Source organism: Lactuca serriola, chromosome 3 (assembly GCF_051521515.1).
Source record: "Lactuca serriola cultivar US96UC23 chromosome 3, Lser_US96UC23_V15, whole genome shotgun sequence".
Lineage (NCBI taxonomy): Eukaryota > Viridiplantae > Streptophyta > Magnoliopsida > Asterales > Asteraceae > Lactuca > Lactuca serriola.
The window spans coordinates 84,118,744-84,137,392 of record NC_136410.1 but is presented as its reverse complement, the minus strand read 5'-3'; the positions used below and the strand labels follow the sequence as shown (position 1 = coordinate 84,137,392).

The 18,649-nt window shown below is 38.3% G+C and overlaps 3 protein-coding genes across 4 annotated transcripts; all 3 read left to right on the top strand.

Moving 5' to 3' along the window:
- The first annotated feature begins 2,201 nt into the window (after positions 1-2,201).
- LOC145092783 (proline-rich receptor-like protein kinase PERK10) lies at positions 2,202-5,811 on the top strand. 2 transcript variants are annotated; one of them, XM_079030760.1, is made up of 9 exons: positions 2,202-2,387; positions 2,703-3,883; positions 3,964-4,368; positions 4,448-4,531; positions 4,609-4,679; positions 4,768-4,844; positions 4,931-5,078; positions 5,151-5,312; positions 5,396-5,811. In XM_079030760.1, exons 2-9 carry the CDS (start codon positions 2,929-2,931, stop codon positions 5,591-5,593), a joined length of 2,100 nt encoding a protein of 699 aa, XP_078886886.1. In that variant the 5' UTR covers positions 2,202-2,387; positions 2,703-2,928; the 3' UTR covers positions 5,594-5,811. The 2 variants fall into 2 exon arrangements, with proteins under 2 accessions (XP_078886886.1, XP_078886885.1); XM_079030759.1 differs by lacking the exon at positions 2,202-2,387 and having other exon boundaries at positions 2,394-3,883.
- A 137-nt stretch (positions 5,812-5,948) lies between these two features.
- On the top strand, positions 5,949-7,202 carry LOC145092784 (uncharacterized). The gene has a single exon (XM_079030761.1). It carries the CDS (start codon positions 6,530-6,532, stop codon positions 7,181-7,183), a length of 654 nt encoding a protein of 217 aa, XP_078886887.1. The 5' UTR covers positions 5,949-6,529; the 3' UTR covers positions 7,184-7,202.
- Positions 7,203-8,129: 927 nt separating this feature from the next.
- Positions 8,130-13,004, top strand: LOC145092782 (uncharacterized). Its single transcript, XM_079030758.1, has 2 exons — positions 8,130-9,816; positions 10,062-13,004. The coding sequence occupies exons 1-2, from the start codon at positions 8,544-8,546 to the stop codon at positions 10,094-10,096; spliced, it is 1,308 nt and encodes a 435-aa protein (XP_078886884.1). The 5' UTR covers positions 8,130-8,543; the 3' UTR covers positions 10,097-13,004.
- The last annotated feature ends 5,645 nt before the right edge of the window (positions 13,005-18,649 follow it).

Sequence of the window (18,649 nt, the reverse complement as noted above, 5' to 3'; positions counted from 1 at the left end):
TAAAACATTAAATTTTTAACAAAAATTGGAAAAGAAAACATTTTAGGACCAAAAATTTAGGAAGCAACTATACTTGGAGACCTAATGTAATTTACTCATAATCAAATAGACACCTTTTAACTAAATGTTCTCCCCATGTTCGTAAAATTGTGATAAATTTCATGTTGCATCGTTAATGCCTATTATTTCTCTTATAAATGTAATGTTGTACTTGTTTAAGCTAAAATCTTGAAGGTTTATGTGAGGCTCACTATAGAGGGAGAAGACGAAGCTTAACCACAAAATGTCGGAAGGACAAACATTAAACAACTAGGTTGTTGGTGATTTTAGTGTTACTAGGTCATTTTGTATAATTAGAACTTACATGTGAGTTAAGGAGCCTTGTAATTTGTACTCTAATATATGTTTGGGTGTGTGTGGAGTGCACACATGTATAAGATCAAACTAGAAGTCGGTTCGATGACAAGTTGGGGGCCAGGGGACACCCCTTTGGGAACCATTGATTTCCTCATTAATTCCGGATTCCCTTTACTTGTTTCTAAAGAAACCCATGACGGCTAACCCTAAGATGAAACCCTACATCTCGTTTCTTATATAAACGACTCTTCTCTTGAGGAGAAAGCATGACACCTTTTTAACTCTCGTTTTCTTCATACAAACTTATAAACTTCTAGCAATTTGGCTTACGTTTTCTATGTCTAGATTTGTAAGTATCACCTTGGGATTATCCTAGATTGAGTTTCTTGTAACCCATACATATGGTAGAAATATCAGTTCGAAAAATATTTACACGGGTATCCAAATCTCCACTGTAAACCCTACCTAATTTCTAACACATGTGAAGTCCAAACAGTGCCCACCAAAGACCTTATTAAGTACTACCTAAAGCTCAAGGCACCAAAACACTTAACTACCTAATATCAAGGAACCAGTGAGATTTTGCTCTGTTGATATTTGAAAAATCATCTAAGGATAAAACAAGATCCTCCCACCTGATGGTATGATTTTGTTAAATATTATTAAAAACTAGCAAAAACTAGTAAAAAAGAGAATATATTACATTGGTGTGAAAGCCAACTAAAGATCACATAACCATCTAACTAACTCCCATATAGTCTTATGGATAGACTAGAAATTAAAAAACAAGATAGTAACAATAGACTCAAACAACAAATTTATCCTCAACATGAGTAATTTCACGTTGATTTACTAAAGCAAACCACAAGATCCTTGACATTCATCTAACAATATGCTATCAAGATCATAATTAAACATTATTCTATAGAAATGCTACAAGTACTAATTTCACATCAACAAAGCTCCTAATTCAAATTTAAATCATACATACATTTGTTTTTTACATTCTGATATGAGTTAGGTGTTGTTTGTTTTTTCGAAGCTAAAATGTTGAAGTCTGCGGACCACCTCTGCAACTCTCTGTAACAGAAGAGGTAGACCAAACAGGTGCAACATTTAATAAAAAATTTGTTTGTTTTTTAACGTTTGCAGACTGTTGTAGTAAGTTAAAGTAATATGTGAAGATGTTTGAAGTGGATGGTCTAGTGTTGCGCCACACAGCACACGCACAACAGTTTTTAAGTCAGAAGTGTTCTGAAAAACAAACAGCTACGAATGGCCAAATATTGCACGGTGTAGCAATAAGTGGTCAGAAGATATTTTTAGAAAAAACAAAGAGCACCTTAGAAAGTTACCTATCGGAGTTGTTCGAAGACATCTCTCTCGGAAAGTGGTAATGTTTGTTTTTATCTTGTAGGTTGACTAATCGGAAATGACGGTTTGACTACGACATAAATCATGTTCACTAGTTAAGGCGTGTCTAAAATCTAAAATCTATCAACATTCCAATTTGAATATGTCTTATATATGTATTATTAAGCATCCGGGTTATTTTAGGTACTTTACTTATTAATCAATGATTTTCAATTTCATTACCTAAATCTGAAAGTAAACATTATTAGTTATAAATTATACGTATGACTTTATGTAAGTAAGACATCAAAATTAGAGTTTGAAGACGTTAACGGGGGGTCCTCGAAGAACTATTCAAAGTTTGCTATGAAATGAATTATTAATTATTCAAAAAACGGTTGTTTTGATTAGTCGACGCTGACATTTTGGCGTGTGCAAGTCGCAATCATCCATCGTCTGCTGATCTTGAAGTTTATTTCAAGCAAAACGCCCAAATTTAATATTACTAAACAAAATCAAGAATATTTCCCACTTTTTACCTGACAGTATTAGACACTTGTAGCGCAGTGATTTTGTCACTAGCGTTTTGGATTTTTAGATCTTGCTTCAATGAAACCGCGTTTATACAGTTGATGATTCGAGGAAACTCTTGAAGTCGTCAAATACAAGGGGAAAAGGTAAGATGTCATCTGTTGATTTTATGGTCGAGATGCTTAAATCTAGTAATAACTCTTCTAGATTCATCTGGGGTTTTTCTCCTGTTGCTTTGATTGTACTGAGATAGATTAATTGCACCGAAGGTGTTTGATGATTTGTCTCTGAGAATGTATTTTGCGTTCAAGACTTAAAGTGATGAACTTGAGACCTAGAGAGTTCAACATTTTGGGATTTGAGCGGATTTATGTATGAGAAATTTGTTGATTACAGAGATTAGATTGTCTATTGTTGCTTGCTTTCGTGTTGTATTTGATTTTGATATTATGAATGGCAAGCTTATCACCGTCGCCAAACTCTCCACCAGTCACCGTTACTCCATTGCCGCCGCCAGCACCTAACTCTAGTCCACCTTCTACTTCATCCCCACCGTCTCAATCGCCTCCTCCTACACCAACCACCCAATCTCCACCCCCTTCAACGTCATCCCCTCCTCCATCATCACCACCGCCGACATCACCTCCTCCGCCAGTTATTTCCCCACCTCCATCAACACCGCCGACCATGTCTGCTCCTCCACCTGTTTCAACCAGTCCACCGCCCAATCCTCCACCGCCATCCTCACCTACTCCACCGACCAATTCTTCACCTCCACCTGCCTCTCCTCCACCTCCGGCAGCCTCTCCTCCACCTCCAGCAACCTCTCCGCCACCAACCAATCCTCCACCTTCAACAACTTCTCCTCCACCGACCAATCCTCCACCTTCAACAACCTCTCCTCCACCTCCAGCAACCTCTCCTCCACCGACCAATCCTCCACCTTCAACAACCTCTCCTCCACCTTCAAGAACCTCTCCTCCACCTCCAGCAACCTCTCCTCCACCGACCAATCCACCACCTTCAACAACCTCTCCTCCACCGACCAGGTCTCCACCTCCATCATCACCTAATCCCCCGTCTAGGTCACCCCCACCACCACGTACACCTTCCACTAGATCCCCACCCTCACTCTCACCCCCACCACCAACTACTTCACCTCCGTTGCCATCTTCTACTCCACCACCAAGGTCACCTCCACCATCATCTTCCAGTCAACCACCACCAGAATCCTCATCCCCACCACCAACAACTACACGTCCACCACCACGTACTCCCCCATCCTCTGAACCTCCTACAAATTCACCACCACCACCACCAGTAACAACCACCCCCCGTCCTGCCACCCCCTCACCACCACCACTAAACACACCCTCCCCTCCTCCTTCACCACCATCACCTTCAACAATCCTCCCCTCCCCTCCAGGAACCCCAAGCAACAACGATTCAAGTACCAACCCCCCATCCAACAACGGAGGCATTAGCATCGGGGGTATAATTGGTATTTCAGCAGTTCTAGCCCTTGTCCTCCTCACAGTCATCATAACAGTCTCATGCTGTATTATCAAACGAAAGAAAAAAATTTCCACACGCAATGAACTCTACAATCTCCCAACCTCAATGACCAATTCACCTAAGTCAGGTACTACATTGCATTCTTAAAATATATATACGAATTTGAAAAAATATTTATAATTTATAATATATAATTTACAATGACAGATTCAGGTCTACTAAAGATCCACACATCAGAAAACGGAAACCGATCTGCAAACCAATTCATATACACTCCACCAGACACAGGGGGATTAACAAACTCAAGACCAAAGTTGACATACCAAGATCTTTTCAATGCAACAAATGGATTTTCAATTGAGAATCTTTTAGGGTCAGGTGGATTTGGTTATGTATACAAAGGGTGTTTGGTTGATGGGACTGAAGTAGCAGTTAAGGAGTTAAAAATTGGAGGTGGACAAGGGGAACGTGAGTTCACTGCTGAGGTGGAAATTATTGGTCGAATACATCATCGTTATTTAGTCTCACTTGTTGGATATTGTGTCTCTGAAAACAACAGATTGCTTGTTTACGAATATGTCCCTAACAACACACTTTACTTCCATCTTCATGGTATATTCTCCTTCATCTAATTATCCACATACATTTTCTCACTTATTTAGTTAAGTTCTGAATTAATCACCTTTTGTAGGGTCAGAGGTGGTTTTAGATTGGTCAACTCGTGTAAAGGTTGCATCTGGTGCAGCAAGGGGTATTGCTTATCTCCATGAAGATTGTAAGTAAACACTTTATTTTTTTTTTATTTTTTTGTTATATATTTCTATTCATTAACTCAATCTTATTGTTATACAGGTCATCCACGAATTATTCATCGAGACATCAAATCATCAAATATTTTACTAGATAAAAACTTCGAAGCTAGGGTACATCTTTTTCTTTTCAAATTTTTTATCTACTTTTGTTTTCAAGAATTGTTTATTTATTTATTTTTAAAACTTCCTTACTTCACAGGTTTCTGATTTTGGGCTAGCGAAATTAGCTGCAGATTTAGGTACTCATATAACAACACGCGTTATGGGAACTTTTGGGTATGCATTTAGCCATTTAGTTTAATTAAAGTGTTCAACTACTTGTCAAAAGGGCAAAATGGTAATTTTGTTTAAATGAATTCCAGATACATGGCGCCAGAATACGCATCAAGTGGGAAATTAACCGAGAAATCTGACGTGTATTCTTTCGGGGTTGTTCTCTTGGAGCTAATCACAGGGCGAAAACCCGTAGATGCATCTCAACCTTTAGGAGATGAAAGTCTCGTTGAATGGGTAAATAAATATTTGATAATTTTTTTTTTTTTTTAACTTTTTATATATTACTAATATTCATAAGTTTTACAGGCTAGACCTTTGCTTAGTCATGCACTTGAAACCGAAGACTTTGAAGTATTAGTAGACCCAAAGCTTGGAACAAACTATGTCGCTAAAGAGATGTTTCACATGATTGAAGCTGCAGCTGCATGTGTACGACACTCTGCTGCAAAAAGACCTCGCATGGGACAAGTAATACACAAATAAATGAAACCCCATTAATTACTATTTTTATATAAATTAAAAAAAATGAAAAATCATTTGAATTTTTTCAGATAGTGAGAGCGTTCGAGAGCATGGAGACTGAAGATCTAAGCAACGGAATGCGAGTTGGAGAAAGTGAAATATTTAACTCTGCACAACAATCCGCAGAGATTAGACTTTTTAACAGAATGGCATTTGGAAGTCAAAATTACAGCACAGATTTTTTTACTCAAGGTAGTGTTGGCCCTAATGGTAGTAACGAAAGGTAAAAAGTAAAAACTGAGACTTTTTTTTATACTTTTCAATTTTCACCAGCCATGGTTAGGGTTCTGTATGTAGGCTCCATAGTCAGATAGTGTATAGTATGCTTATTTATTTCTTTTTAAAGCTGCACATTCTTGAGTCCTGTAAGTAAACATGTGTAGGGTTACTTTACCCTGATCCCATTCTTTTGGTTAATTTATTATAAGTGCAGTTTTTTTTTTAATAGCATTTGTATTTTTTATCATTTTATTGCTTTAGTCACTTAACAGTTTTGATGTAATTATTAAGTTATAATTTTTTTGACCGTATTATTTTCCCATGTTAGCGGTTTTGATAACTTGGAGTATAAAAAAAACGTACTTTTACCATTTTATTGATTTATAGAACAATTTTTTTTATGACGTGTACTTTTAAATCTACTTTTTATTGACTAGGCTTCCCAAGTCTAAACTATGTATTTTGAAATGTATTTATGACAAATTATCAAGTGATGATGTTTAAGAATGTTGTTGATTTTATAAGGCAACAATGTTTGTAGTGGTTTGCTTATTGCTTATGTTATGATATTTGAGTTGACACACCTTTGTGATATTCCTTTTGGAACGTTTTTCTAAACTTTGGTCATTTTGTAAAACATTGGGACTTTATTTTCCACGAGCGTCTTTAATGTTTTGAAAATACATTTTAAACTGTTAAAAAAAAACATATTTATTTTTAATGTTATTTCGCTGCCATTTGTTTACGTGGATAGTGGTTGTTTTTGGGTAAATGAAGATTTGGTGGGTACCTAAAATTTGAGAATGAATAACTCCACATGTAATTGCAAGTTGAATAATTTTAAGTAAATAAATTCAAATTATATGTTAATAAAACAAAATAATCCATAAAAAGGGGGACAAGATCCGCCCTAAAATCAACCAAAACCGGGAGGTAACCCACCAATGGAAGCAACGAAACAAAGGCTATCAAACTATTCCATTCACACAACTACATGTTTGCTTACACTCTACTCTTTGTTTCCACCATTTTTAACACCATCTTCCAAGAAAAGAGAGAACCCATTTTCATCAAAAAGCAATGACTCCATTTCTTCCCTTTCTTTTTTCCTCTTCCCCTTCCTTCATTTTCAAACCATGGAACAACAAGATTGGAACATGATTGGTGCTGATTGTCTTGTCTTATCTTGTTGTTGTCAATGCTTGATGCTACAACTTCTAGTTTTCTTCTTGCTAAAGCTTCCCACCAAATTGCTCAAGAGAACAATACGATACATCAAGAGAAAGTTTACGGACCAAATGCGTCATGGTGGGAAAGTAGTGGGGGTGAAAGTGGCACGTTGTGCAAAAGAAGTTGTCGGGTGTCAGAAACCAAGAGACTTGATGAAGGGTCGAGATGATCAAGTTGAGAGTTCTCGAATCGATGGGTGTATGGAGGAGGTTGAAGAGGTGTTGGAGGAGTTCTCTAGAAATGGTGAGTTTGGATTTGGGAGTTTTTGGAAAGGTAATAATGATGTTGAAGTTTATTTTCCAATTTGTCTTGTAAAACAAGAACTTGGGTGTCATGATCATGTTTTTGGCTCTTTTAGGGTGCATTAATACGTTGATTTGATTATTACATGTAGTATCTTAACTTAATGGTTTTAAACTTATTACTCATTACTAACATGATATATGTAAATCGACTGGTTAAGTTTAAAATAATATGCTTTCATTACTCATTACTAACATGATATATGTAAATCGACTGTTACAAAAAAATTGTAGTGTTGATTAATAGATGGTAAAAAGATTATACAAACATGAAATCTATAAATAAGCGAAGAAGTTTTGCATTTTTTGAACATTTTTTATATCATTTTAAGTAGTTAATGAGATTTTTTAATAATAATAGTTACTATAAATAATGCATATTTTACATTATGTGATTGTAAATTGTAATAAATTAAATTAATAAATTGAAATGGTGACAATGAAAAATAAAAATGCAGAACTTAAATTGTTTATCTAAATAAAATAGGATGTAAAGAAAGTTTGCTACATGTACTATTTTTACTATTATTAAAATAACCTGATCCTTATTTCCAAGTCCCAACTATCCATCTTGTCCCCAACGGGTCAACCCGGGTCCTACCTACCCGACCCATCAAACTTTACTAATTTACAACTTTTACCCAACTTCAAACTTTTGCTGCAAATTTGCTTATGTATACAAAAATGCCCCCTTTTTCTTATAACTTTGTTTTTGTGTGATTTTTTTTGAACTTACTCTTTTTACAAAAAATATTTACAACTTCTTTTAAAGTATTTTTACAACTTTGGTTTTACGGAGTCGTTTTTTTAAGAAGTTATTTCTACAACCTTTTTTACAACTTCGGTTCTTTGACTTTACAAATTGTTAGAAATTTATTTTCTAATTTTTTTTATATACTTGTTTTCATGCATGTAAGATTTCAAAGACATAAAAAAACATTTTTTTTTAAATATACGTTTTCACAATCCAAAAGGATATACACAATTTTCCATAGCATCACGAATTTCTAACTCTAGTTATTTACTATTGTGTATTAACTGAACATTTTACTATTATTTACTATTGTGTATGGGTTAAGGGAAGTTTGTATTTAACATAACTATTATTTTTTACTCTTGGAAAAATTTAGAGTTACTTAGGATATATTGTGTCTCTTATTGTGTCTCTAAGATACTGTCTATTAGTGTGTCTAGGCTCAAAGGAAATTTGTATTTAACAAGATTATACCGGTAAAATAAGCTTTAACGATATTTTATGTATATTTTAAACAATGTTTGTAAGTCATTATTGTTAACGTATATATTTTGATGTACTTTCTATGTATTTAGTTGAGTAGCCCATATGTGGCCCTTGGCCCATTGATGTATATTTGTATAAGTACGTTTTATGATGTAATGGATTGCATGGGATTTTAATCACAATTACATGGTATCAGAGAACCCTAGCCGCTTAGTTATCTCTCCTTTTTCTTCCTATTCTCGATTCTGTTTCCCTCCCTTTCCTGCATCAATCATGACGAGCAGTGATTCATCCTCTTCTGCCTCTCTTCTTGACAAACCTTCTTCCTCCATTAACATCAAACATGCAGTTCCGCTAGTTCTTGATCTTGAAAGAATGAATTATGACATATGGCGTGAGCTGTTTGAAACTCATTGCAAGGGATACGGTCTCTCCAAACATCTTCTTCCCACCACCGACAAGTCTCCTGAACCCACTGAAGAATGGGAACGTTTGGACTCCATTGTCAAATCTTGGATCTACAGCACGCTGTCCCAACCTCTTCTCCACATGATTCTAAAGAAAAACTCATCTGCATATGGCGTTTGGAACCGCCTGGAACTACTTTTCCGAGAAAATAAGCATACTACCTCCATCCAACTTGACAGTGAGATCCGAAACATCACTCAAGGAGACTCATCTATCAGTGATTATTGTTCTCGTATCAAGACTCTTGCTGATTTGCTTGAAAATCTAGAAAATTTGGTCCCTGAGATCAATCTCGTTTCCTATGCTCTCAATGGGTTGTCTACCAAATATAATTACATTGCTACTACCATACGACATCGTGATCCTCTACCCTCCTTCATGCAAATGCGGTCCATGTTATTGATTGAAGAACGCCAAATACTTCAAGATCAGCAGCGACAAACTACTCTCACTCCCACTCATTCTGACCACGGCTCTTCTCCCATAATTCTCGCCACTGATGGCAACTCCAACTCATCCAATCAGTGTAACTATTACCGTGGCGGTCGATCTGGTGGCCGGAATGGCCGTGGCGGTCGAGGAGGTCGCAATGGCAACAGGTTTACTGGGGGTTCACGTCAGCAACAATATCCGGCGGCTGTACCTTCTGGTTGGGGGTACGGCTGGTACCCTCTGTCGCATCATGCCCAGGCTCAACCTAGTCTTCTACCGAGTCCATCAGCAATGTTGCAACAGTCTTTGGCCCAACCTCAATCAGCCCACATGCCTCTTCTTCCAGGTGGGCCACAACAAGAAGCCCAACATCATCAGTTTTTTGGGTCACCTGCTCTCTCCAACCCTCATCCTCAAGCGTTGATCAGCCACCCTCCACATATGTTTCAACAACCAACGAGTATTCCACAAGCACTCCAAACCACTTCCATGGTTGATCCGGGTACTGGAGGGTGGTACATGGATACAGGAGCTACCACCCATCTTCATCAAGATGCAGGTATACTTACTAAACCTTCCAATAAGCATAATTTTTCTTCATCGGTTTTAGTTGGTAATGGATCTTCGATACCCGTGAGTAATGTCGGTCATTCCACTCTTCCTTATCAAAATCCGTATCGTACTCTTGTTTTGAAAAATGTTTTAATCACACCTCAAATCATTAAAAACCTTAAATCTGTTCGTTCCTTTACTCGTGAAAATTCGTGTTCAATTGAATTTGACCCGTTTGGTTTTTCTGTGAAGGATTTACGAACCAAACAAGTTCTCATGCAATGTGATAGCAGCAGAGATCTTTATCCTGTCACCACTCCATCTCCTCAAGCACTTCTCGCTATTGCTCCGCTTTTTTGGCATCACCGTCTTGGTCATCCCGGTCATCATGTCTTCAAGCATTTAGTTGATAATCATTTTATTTCCTGTTCGTCAAATAAAATTTCTACTTTATGTGAACCTTGTCAACTTGGGAAACATGTTACCGTTTAATATCTCAAATTCTGTTTCATTATTTCCGTTCCATATAATACACTCCGATGTGTGGACCTCGCCGATTGCAAGTTATAGTGGTATTAAATATTATGTACTCTTTCTTGACAATTATTCTCATTTTGTTTGGATTTATCCCTTACGTGCAAAATCTGAAGTTTTTTCCAAATTTATTCATTTTCGTGCTCTTGTTAAAAATCAATTTAATGCCGACATCAAACAATTTAAATGTGACAACGGAGGTGAATACAATAATCAACAGTTCCAAAACCTTTGTGACACTCATGGTATTAAAATGCGTTTTTCCTGCCCACACACATCTCCACAAAATGGAAAGTCGGGACGTATGATACGCACCATAAACAATGTTGTTCATACTCTTCTTTTTCATGCTCGTCTTCCACCCGAATATTGGGTTGAATCCTTACATATGGCAGAACACCTTCTCAACATCCTTCCCTCCTCCACTCTTAACAATGACACTCCCTTTTTCAAACTCTATAACAAAATCCCTACCTATCACCACCTTCAGGTTTTTGGATGTCTATGTTTCCCGCATGTTGAGTCTCCTCACAAACTCTCTCCTCGATCTACACCATGCGTTTTTCTTGGATATCCTTCCACTCATAAAGGATATCGATGTCTTGATCTTCACTCTAAGAAAATAATCATATCCAGACATGTTGTGTTTGATGAAACCGTGTTTCCTTTTGGCTCTATGACTCCTAACTCTGCTCCTTCGTATTCTTTTCTCGAGGATCACAACCCCCCAATTATAACTCCCGAGCCATCATCGTCTCTAAATACTCACACCATTTCCCCTCCTGACTCTCCATCTCCATCTCTTGGCTCTCCTTCTTCTTCTGCCGAGAGCCCTCCTATTCCAACTGATGTTACTTCTCCTCCTCCAGATATCATTGTTCAACTTGATCCAACGGTCTCTACTCATCCCATGGTCACTAGGCTACAACGTGGTATTAAGAAACCTATTCAACGCCTAAATCTCCATATTGAATCTGAGTCTCCTCTTCCTCGTACTTACTCACAAGCCTTTGAAGATCCAAACTGGCTCCAAGCTATGCAAGAAGAATATATGGCTTTAATGGAAAACAAAACATGGACCCTTGTTCCTCGTCCTACAAATGCGAACATTATTAATTGTATATGGCTTTTTAAAAAGAAGTTGACTGCCAATGGTACTCTTTCTCGCTACAAGGCTCGTCTTGTTGCAAATGGATGAAGTCAGCGACCCGGAATAGATTGTGATGAAACTTTCAGCCCTGTTGTTAAACCTACCACCATTCGTACCATCCTGAGCATTACAGTCACTCATAAGTGGCCTATACGACAACTTGATGTAAAAAATGCTTTTCTTCATGGTCATCTTCAAGAGACAGTCTATATGCAACAACCTCCTGGTTTTCGTGACCCGTCTCGGCCTCATCATGTATGTCTTCTTCAGAGATCACTTTATGGTCTCAAACAGGCACCGAGGGCATGGTTTCAGCGCTTTACAGCATTTATTTCTCGTATTGGTTTTACTAATAGCAGGTGTGATTCATCTTTGTTTATCTACATACGGGGTACCCACATTGCATACTTACTTCTCTATGTGGACGATATTGTTCTCACTGGTAATTCTACACAGCTTTTGTCTCATATTACATCCATACTTGGGACTGAGTTTTCCATGTCTGATCTTGGTGATCTCCATTATTTTTTGGGTATCTCGGCTGTTAGAACTGCCGACGGTTTATTTCTATCTCAACGAAAATATGCCATAGAGATACTAGATCGTGCATCTATGCTCAATTGCAAATCTGTATCTACCCCTGCTGACTTGTCTGCTAAGTTTGATGGTTCGGGGCCTCCTGTCCAAGACCCTACTCTATATCGTAGTCTGGCAGGTGCACTTCAATATCTCACATTCACTCGGCCTGACATTACAATTCAGTTCAATAGGTTTGTCTTTACATGCATGATCCTCGTGAGCCTCACTTCACAGCCTTGAAGCGCATTTTACGCTATGTTCGCGGTACACTTGATCATGGTCTTCAGATTTTTAGCTCTCACTCTCAAGACATTGTTGCCTACTCGGATGCCGACTGGGCTGGCTGTCCTGTCACTCGACGTTCTACTTCTGGTTACTGTGTATTTTTAGGACACAATCTTCTTTCCTGGTCTTCCAAACGTCAACACACTATCTCCAGGTCTAATGCCGAGGCAGAGTATCGCGGTGTTGCTAATGCAGTTGCAGAAACATGTTGGATACGTAATTTACTTCTTGAGCTTCATTATTCTCCCCATCGGGTTACTCTTGTTTATTGCGACAATGTCAGTGCTGTTTATATGTCTCAGAATCCAGTTCAACATCAACGGACCAAACATATTGAGATTGATCTTCATTTTGTTCGTGACATGGTCGCTACGGGTCAGGTTCGTGTGCTTCATGTTCCCTCCAAGTCACAATATGCAGATATCTTTACGAAAAGTCTTCCTTCGAGTTTGTTCCTTGATTTTCGGTCCAGCTTGAACGTTCGTGATCCTACCCTCGTTCAAACTGCGGGGGGCTGTTAACGTATATATTTTGATGTACTTTCTATGTATTTAGTTGAGTAGCCATATGTGGCCCTTGGCCCATTGATGTATATTTGTATAAATACGTTTTATGATGTAATGGATTGCATGAGATTTTAATCACAATTACAATTATCCTTCCAAACATTAAAATGAAAAAAAAAAAAAAAAAACTTGAATGAGTAGTATAAAATATTTTATTAACAATTCATGATATTAATCCTTTTATATATGCATTACAAAGATTTTAATTATGACAAGTCAAGGATTAAAAGTGAATTTCATTTATAACAGCATATTAACCAAGTTGACGATAAAACAGTCACAATTCAAACCGAAGAATTACAAGGCCAATACATTTATTTGGTATACTGTTCTTATTTCCAATAAAATAAATTATCTAATAGCCCAAGTGAATATGTTACAGCAAAAAGGCTTAAAAAAAATAACTTAGTGTCCTGTTTAGAATTATTAGAGTCCTATCGCAAAACCACGACTAAAGTGGCTAAAAAATGACAGCACAACCCATTTCCTAGAAGCCCAACCATAATGGCCTGCCTTTTTGACTGTAATGTTAGCCCTTTTCACGGTAGCCCTATGTTGGCCAAATAGTAGCCCTGGGAACCTGGGTTGAAGCAATATTACCACCCGAAATGAAAAAAAAAAACGGTCTAATAAAAACCGAAATGGAGCCGGTCTAAAATGAGACCGCATAGAAAATACTGGAACGGTCTGATGCTGTCCAACTCGAAAAAAGAATTGACTATTTCGAAACCGGTCCAAGACTTATACGAGATTGATCTCAGAAAAGACCGGAACAAAAATTTTATATACACATAATTATTTTGTTAATTATATATTTTTTAATCACACATCACCAAACTTCTTCCTTCATTATTTTATTAAATAACTAATGTACCATTTTTATTAAACATTAATGTATCATTTGGTGTTAATCACACTTTGTTAACGGAAAATTTTGAACCCAAAAACAAAAATCCAAAAAAAAAAAAAAAAAAAACATAACCGAAAAAAGCAAACGCAGATACTGTGGGACCGATTCCAAAAAGACTGGATAAAAAAGGGTCGATCTAAAAAAACTGAACTGTTCCGAGACCATTCTAGTACTGCCAATATGTATATCTAATTATAGATATGGGGAATTCAAGTATAAAATCGGTATTTTGAGCCTAAATTTTTAATTCTTTAATACAATTCAGATTATATATATATATATATATATATATATATATATATATATATATATATATATATATATATATATATATATATATATATATATATATATATATAACGATGTAAAATTTTCAAAACAAATTTTTCTCATTTTAAACACAAAATATCTCAAATCATCATTCTCAAAATCACAAGTGTCTCAAATGTCAATAATAAAGCATAAATCCCACAATCATAAAACAACTCCTCGCCAGTGTGTACAATCACGTCGGTGCCTTGCCGCGATCCTCGGAACTACCTGAAACACATAACACATAACACGGTAAGCGCACAACTTAGTGAGTTCCTCAAAATACCACACACAACTCATTAGCCACTCGAGGCTATAGCTCAATGAGACCCTCCGGTCAATGTGTCTCAGTGGGTCCCTCCAGTCCCACAACTCAGATGGACCCTCCGGTCCCTCAACTCATTATCTTAATATAATACACAAAAAGCATAACACAAGCAAATAGCAGGATATCTCATTACACATATCATACACATAAGACCCTCCGGTCACACAAAAATTACCACTCAAGGTAAGTATAGTGAGAAGACTCACCTCGTAAGCTAATGGATGAAAATCTCGCACTCAGGATCTCGATCTCTACCCACCGGTCTAGCCTTCGCCTAACACATAATAATTATCCCTAATTAATATTGGCCCTCAAGAAGCTAGACTAACCATTCTTCAACTCACAAAAGGCTAAAAGACCATTTTACCCCTCCAAGGCTTAATAGTCCTCAATCTTGACCAAACCCTAAAATCCAACAAAAGTCAAGAACAGGGAGTACGATGTGCGTTCCAACTCCCTACGTTAGGCGTACTCGGCTGCTTACAAAATCGGGGGTGCTCGACCCCTACGCTGCGCGTACTAGGGTTACGCCCAGTGTACGCCCCAATTTCACTCTTCTCACATTTTTGGTCTTAATCAGTTAAGACATAAGCTCATATCTCAGATCTGGACCTTCTAATGCCTCTTAGTCCATAAAATCATCGACTCTAAGCCTTTGCATGGCTGGAAAGTCACCATCCTCCAAAAATACACACTCTTTTGTCCCAAAGGTCTCACAACTCATGCATGGAATGATTTCACCAACCAAGATTGGATTTTTATGGCATCACACTACTCATACACTCAAAAGGGGTTGGTCCTAGACTCTGGAGTTCAAGATCTCATCAAGATTCCACCTTTATGGGACAAAACCCTAAAATTCTCAACACAACATGCTCATAATAAGGAAAGGCAAAGTCTGAAACTTTATACTTCAAAGAGAAGCTTCACACCTAGATTTGCTCAGATCTAGAAGCTTGGAATCCAACTCTCCTTCTTTAAGGTCTTCTCTTCTCTTCAAAACCACACAAATACTCCTTCAAAGCTCAAACACACACACATGCTCTAGAATAAAGATTAGGGCACTCTTAGGGTTTTCTCTCTGGAAATGAGGCCATCATGTTCCTTATATAGGGGACTCACCCCAAATTAGGGTTGAATTATGGGCCTAGTACGCCCGAGGTACTCACGGGTACGCCCAGCATATTGGGTGGTCTTCGTGTTGCATGCACGCTGACGAGTACGCTAAGCGTACCCTCAGGTACGACCCACGTACTTGTTTCTCACTCTTTTATAATTAAGGCCAATAATGACAATAGCCTAAAAGATTAAGGTTCTCGAGGTATACCTGGACTCGGGATGTTACAATTCTCCCCCACTAGAATCAAACTTCGCCCCCGAAGTCATGCTCCCCAAATAACTTCGGATGTTGCTCCCGCATCTCGGACTCTGGCTCCTAAGTCATCTCGGACCCTTTCCGATGTTGCCAATGAACCTGAACCAAGGGCACCTCCTTGTTCCTTAACACTTTCACCTTTCGACCCATAATCGCGATAGGTCTCTCGATATAATTCAGACTCTTATCCACCTGAATGTCCTAATGGTACCACTGCCATCTCATCGGCTACACACTTCCTCAACTGGGACACATAGAAAGTGTCATGGATTTGACTCAACTCCACAGGTAGTTCCAAGCGATAGGCTACCTTACCCACTCTAGTGATCACCCTGAAAGGGCCGGTAAATCGGGGTCTCGAGCGGTATTGAACCATACCACTCTTCCCCGTCCAGACCCAATTAGGCTACTGCGGTCCCTACTACAACCCACGTATCTCCTAGTACCGCAATTAAAACTGCAACACATGACCCCCCATCTACTGTATACCAGGTTGTTCAAACAAACCGAAGAAAATCAAAAAGGTTTTATCTTCATAGAAAGCTCCTCGAAATATTGTTAAGAAGAAAGGTGAACCCTCCAAGAAACGGAAACTTAAACCCATAGTAATTTCTCCTTCCAAATCTCATGATTCTCCTGTAAACGTATTTGATGATATTCATCAAGAATCTTCAGTATTTGAAGATGTTTTTAGGAGAAAGAAACTCAAACTTACCCCCAGTCAGATCCACATGTGTGACCAGAAAGATACCTCAGTCTCTCAAAAGACTAAGGTAGTCTTTGGAGCTACCGCATGCTTACCCATTCATACCCCCACTCACCACTCAGATACAACAAGTGTATCTGTTTCATCACAACATGGAGACACACCCTCGGTCGGATCCCAAGTGGATCCCATCGGTTCAAATCGCCCTAAGGTCTCCAGGGCATCATACTTACACGTTTTTTAGCCTGAGGAGTTGCACTCCATCTTTCTTTCTGTTACACAAACACTACAAACACATTTCGCACCGCAAGGCACTTCTTCCTCCTTTGCCAGAACCGAGCCGAGGCTAAACTTGTCTATAGGAAAAGGAGACCAAGGAAGCTTGGGAAAACCTACTCCACCACCATTACACAAGTGGTTTAGGCATGGGGAGCACCATGGTGCCAGGATCCACGAACCCGGGGGACACCCCGATGCGATTTAAAGGAATTGACGATGTTTGTTCAGAGGATTCTTGGTCTAAGTATCGTCTAAACACCGAGTCTGGAATAAAAAAATTTGAAGCTTTTCAGAGAGCAGTCCAAGCAAGAAGAGCCTAACAGAAACAACAACAACAGAAAGATGAAGCTCTTCATACCGTAGCCAAGTACTAGGTAGAAAATTTTAACAATGCCAAGACTATTCATGATATCTTGCAAATTCAAGATTGGGTATCCCAGATGGAAGCGACAGTCTCGCTCAAGCTCTTCAAGGAGGTACTGGTCCATCGAATCCTCCTCCAACTGGTGAAAAGCATGAATCTAATGATGATGGCACCACAGTCGAGATCAACTTCGGTCCTATGTTTGGATTAGATGATATAGATCTTGAAGATGTTCAACAACCTCCCCACTCTGATGAATTTTTGATGGTCTTTGATGATGAAGAATCTAGTGGATCCCAAATAGGGATGTTATTCGGGTCGGAACCGAACCGAACCGACCCGAACCCGAATAAACCGAAAACCGAATAAGGGTAATTGTGTGAACCGAAAACCGAACCAAATAAGCAATACGGGTTCGGTTCGGTTCGGGTATTATTCGGTTTGATTCAGTTCCGACCCGAATAACCCAAATAACATGTAGAAGATGATTAAGGAGTCGAATAACCCAAATAACATTTACAATGTGATTATAAATATTGTATTTTGTAGCTTATGACAAACACGAATAACACGGATTAACTATTCTTGATATATAAAATGTAAAATCCAACCACCACAATCTTAAGATATAGTTATTAAGCAACATATTAAACACTAAACATTAAACATCCAAAACACCTAAAAACTATCTATAAGTATATAAGTTAAACATTAAAAATTACGTGGGTATTTTGGGTAACAATTGATAGAACACAAGACCGAATAAGCAATCGTGCAGGTGGGAAAAAATGTGACTTTTCATATTCGGTTCAGTCCATTTGGACCGAATAAGCCCTTATTTGGGTAACCCGGACCGAATAACCCGAAAACCGAATAAGACTTATTTAATTACCCGAAAACCGAATCGAATTGCTTATTCAGGTCTAATTCGGTTCGGTTCGATTTAGTTTTCGGTTCGGTTCGGGTTTTCGGGCCAAATTTTCATCCCTAATCCCAACACTCCACTTCCAAGCCTAAGGAGGAGAAGAAGAAGAAGTTGGCCGTCACCCGCAAGGAACTTCTCTCTTTGCAATCCAAAGTCGACCAAATTTTGGCCACAGTCACAATTAGCCAATCACAGAACACAGAGCTCCTGACCCCGCATGCTCTAGTTGAGATAGTTGAAAGATTGGAAACCAGAGAAAATTAACCACAAAACGCATCCTTCTAAAAATTGAAATGGGTATTTGAGTCCTAGATAACAGCCGCATTGTTGATCACAAAGAATTCCTATCAACCGTAGAAAAACTTGTGAAGGAGGTCACCGCACTCAAAGAATAGATCAAGTCTACACTTTCCAGTCAAGCCACTTAATCCAAGCAGCTTGTAAAAGAAACCCACAATGCTTATGAGTCAGCCATTACGGTCCTCCAATCCACCATCAACAACTTAAGGCACTCTGTCTCTACTCAT

Coding starts and splice junctions, on each gene's coding strand:
- LOC145092783 (XM_079030759.1), top strand. CDS start 2,695: ATGGCAAGCTTATCACCGTCGCCAAACTCTCCACCAGTCACCGTTACT. Junction 3,884..3,963: donor GACCAATTCACCTAAGTCAG/GTACTACATTGC, acceptor TTACAATGACAG/ATTCAGGTCTACTAAAGATC. Junction 4,532..4,608: donor TGCTTATCTCCATGAAGATT/GTAAGTAAACAC, acceptor ATTGTTATACAG/GTCATCCACGAATTATTCAT.
- LOC145092784 (XM_079030761.1), top strand. CDS start 6,530: ATGGAAGCAACGAAACAAAGGCTATCAAACTATTCCATTCACACAACT.
- LOC145092782 (XM_079030758.1), top strand. CDS start 8,544: ATGGTATCAGAGAACCCTAGCCGCTTAGTTATCTCTCCTTTTTCTTCC. Junction 9,817..10,061: donor CCATCTTCATCAAGATGCAG/GTATACTTACTA, acceptor TTTTCTGTGAAG/GATTTACGAACCAAACAAGT.